Here is a 3455-nt window from a genome sequence, read left to right on the forward strand (position 1 = left end):
TATATTATGGCTAACCCCCCCCCCCCCCCCCTACCTACCCCCCACTCTACCACCCACCCCCTTACCCCCCCTCCCCTCACCATGGCAGAGGCTGCCAGCCAGCTGAAGGCCATGTTCCCCGACATGCCCGACGAGACGCTGCAGCTGGTCCTCGACTCGACAGGTGGTGACGTCCACGCCGCCCTCAACACCCTCCTCGCCATGCATGCTGAAGACATGTCAGGGGATGAACTCTCTGATTCTCATCCAGACGCATGTGCTGCCTCGCTCAATGAGACCGTCCTCGCCACCACGCCCACTGCAGGCTCGCTGCTGCCCTCTGCTACTGGTCCCGCTGCGCATCTCGTTCGCACACAATCGCTCGCTGCCTCGACGACTTCGCTCGAGTGCAATGCGCAGCAATCGGTGTGGGACGATGATGGCGATGCTGACGAGGACGAAGACGGCGGAACAAGCGAGTCGGTTCCCGGCCTCGGTGTCTCGGTCAAAGGCCTCAGCGGAAGCCACAGCATTGTGCGGGGGATCGTGAGCGATTGGTCTGTCCTGCCGCTAGATGATGCCGCCGGTGCTCAAGTATCTGCGCTGTATGCCGAGGCCGAGGTCATGGCCGGCCTTGCGCCTGCCGAGCTGGCTGCACGGCTGAGCGAGGAGCGGGCTCGCGAAAAGGCCCAGATGGAGGAGCGCGACGCTCTCATCGCCCGGCGGTTGTACGCGCTGGAGCTGGGAGAGCAGGGTGTGAGTGGTGAGGCAAACGACGCGTCGTCAGTCGTCGAGCTCCACTCGATGCTGGTCAACAATCCAGACATGGTCGAGCGATTCAAGGCTGCGCTCGTCCCGCTCATCCGTGAGCGCATCGAGGGCGTCGTCCTCTCACCGTTGCACGGCTCTACCCAATCGGGTGCCATCGAGTACACCATTGAGGCCTCGCGTGTTGCATCCTTGGAGCTCGACACCGAAAAGGTCACCGTCATTGTCGCAGACGTCATCGTGGTCATGGTCGAGGAAATGGCCCTCGTTCTCGAGCCTGCCCCCTGGTCGTACACCAAGCACTCGCGCCCCACCTTTTCGTCGTCAGGCACCGTCCAGCCCAAGCTGTACAAAACCCAGCTCAATGCCACCATGCGCTTTGGCATTGATCGCCATGGCGCTCCCGCCCTCTTCACCACCCTCCCCACCTCGGTCAAGGTCAACAAGCTCAAGCTCAAGATCCAGGGCACATGGGCCAAACTCCTCTACTCGGCTCTCATTGCGCTTTTTAAGAAGCGGCTCTGCTCAGAGATCGAGTCCTCTATGGGCCTCGCCCTCGACGATGCCATCAACAACGAGTCGGCCTCCATGCTCGCCGCCGGCCTGGTTTAGCTGCTGCGCCGATGCCGCGCCGATTGGCCGGCGCGTGGAAGGACACGGCTACATGTGCTGGTGACGTGTGCAACAGTTAACTGCCCCGTGGAGTCGCCGGCGCCGATGCCGACAGCACCGCCGCCGCCGTCGCCGAGTTGATCTCGCGCCGCAGAGCCTGGACCAGCGCCTCGAGCTCGCGCTCAATCCGGGTCGACGCCTCGAGCCGATCCAACTTTTCCCACGCCGTCCGCTGTCCGCGGTCGATGGCATTGGATATGAGGTCCTGCGTCGGATTGGAGATGACGTACAGGTAGTCGGAGAGTCCAAGCTGAGGGATAAAGGTGATGTGACCCTTGTACGTCTGCTCCAGCAGCGGAATAACCTGGGCAAGGACCGCAGGAAGGAGCCGCAGCCGCGCGAGCTGCGACAGCCGGTGCCGGACCTCGGATGTGACCACGTAGCCGAGGGCCGCCAGGAACCGCGACGGCAGCCGCGTCGTGCGCAGCCGCGGTGCAGAGAGGAACGGGACCACATGCGGATTGACCTGCGAGACAATGAACGAATTGACGTTGAACAGCTCCGAGAGCCGCGCCATTGGCAAGTCGTGGTAGATCGAGCCGTCCATCCACAGCTCGCCCGACGGCTCCCACGGCATTGTCTGTCCGTCGGGCGAGACTTCCACAATCTCCACTGGCGCGTACACATATGGGATAGCACATGAGGCTAGCGCGGCCGACCAGATCAGCACCGACGGCGCAGACAGGTAGTTGAGCAGCCGCGATCGGTGCTTTGTCTGCGTCGACGAGACCGTGATGTTGAGGATCCTTCCCGTCCGCCGGTACGCCTCTACAAACGTGACATCGCCGATGTTGTCGCGGAGGCACGCCTCAAGCTTGGTGATGTCCATCAGCACGCCCTGCGTCACCAGCCGCTTGATCTTGCGGAACGTGCCACCGGGGCCGAGCGAGTCGAACGCGTTGAGGTTGATGGCGTGCGGGAGAAAGAGGCCCGGCAGCTCGTCGTCGGTCCGCACTGCCACCATAGCCGCCACCAGAGCGCCTGCTGATGAGCCCGAGATGACTCGCGGAAGAAGCTGTGCCTCAAACAGCGTCTTGATGATGCCCAGATGGTACATGCCGTTCGAGGCCCCACCCGAGAGCAGCAGTGACGACCGGCCGTACGATTGCCTGACCTCGTAGAAAAAGTTGAACTTGTCCTGATGGCTGGCGAAGGGATTGCCGCGCGCCTTCCGGTCTGCAAGCCCCCGCCCCACACCAATACTCTCCAAGTCGGTGTCTTCGCCGAACGATGCCAGTTCTCCGGGCGCTAGCCCGCCGTGCAGTACGGTCGAGAGCGCAAAGTTGGAGATCGACGACGTGATGACACCGCCGGTCGGTAGGGCGAGCCCACCAGCCAACGGGAAGCTTGCCATGGCAACGCTGCCATCGCCAGCGCTGGCATCGGCTGCCTCAGCCAGCGCGACTGGGCTTTCAGGCTTGATGACGGCCAGGGCGCGGAGGCCGGCAACGACCTCGCGGACGTAGGCCTCGACCACTCGCTTTGTCCCGACATAGGTGTGTGCATAGAGCTGCGGATTGCCTATTCCGCCCACGTTGCGGAGAGTGCCCTTGCGGAGGAGCGAGACGAGGGCCATCCAATCGCCATCGGCCCGAGCCTGGGCGAGGGCGGCGGTCCGCTTGGCCACACCGGGCGCATCGTACAGAGTGTCATCGCCATCGTCCTTCTTCCACGCCTCCCTTCCTGTCAGCCGATCGAGCTCGCGGGCAAGCAGGGCATACTCACCGTAGTTCCTCGCCTCGTCCAGCAGCGAGAGCAGATCACGGACTCTTCGAGAGAGCCACACCGCCTTGACGGCAGCCAGGACGGCCGACTCGACCAGAGCCAGCAGTCCAAAGACGACCGAGGCGACCAGCGTCACCACGCCCACCACCACCGCAACCACTCTGCCCACCACCATCCGAGCGATAGCCGACTTTTGAGTGAGAAAGAGACGTGGTGGCGTTACCGGTGGCGTTGGTGGTGGTGGGTGGCGGTGGCGGGCTGTGGCGTGTCGGGTGAGTGCGGGCGGGCGGGCGGGCGGGCGGGCGGGCGGG

The 3455-nt window shown here is 63.8% G+C and overlaps 2 protein-coding genes across 2 annotated transcripts; one reads left to right on the forward strand and one right to left on the reverse strand.

The window, feature by feature from the left end:
- Nucleotides 1-81: 81 nt before the first annotated feature.
- Nucleotides 82-1585, forward strand: AMSG_03694 (uncharacterized protein; the record flags this gene model as incomplete). Its single annotated transcript, XM_013904153.1, has 1 exon — nt 82-1585. One exon carries the CDS (start codon nt 82-84, stop codon nt 1357-1359), a length of 1278 nt encoding a protein of 425 aa, XP_013759607.1. The 3' UTR covers nt 1360-1585.
- Nucleotides 1242-3319, reverse strand: AMSG_03695 (triacylglycerol lipase; the record flags this gene model as incomplete). The annotated part of the gene is made up of 1 exon (XM_013904154.1): nt 1242-3319. One exon carries the CDS (start codon nt 3317-3319, stop codon nt 1436-1438), a length of 1884 nt encoding a protein of 627 aa, XP_013759608.1. The 3' UTR covers nt 1242-1435.
- Nucleotides 3320-3455: the final 136 nt, after the last annotated feature.

This window comes from Thecamonas trahens (genome assembly GCF_000142905.1).
Source record: "Thecamonas trahens ATCC 50062 unplaced genomic scaffold supercont1.14, whole genome shotgun sequence".
NCBI lineage: Eukaryota > Apusomonadida > Apusomonadidae > Thecamonas > Thecamonas trahens.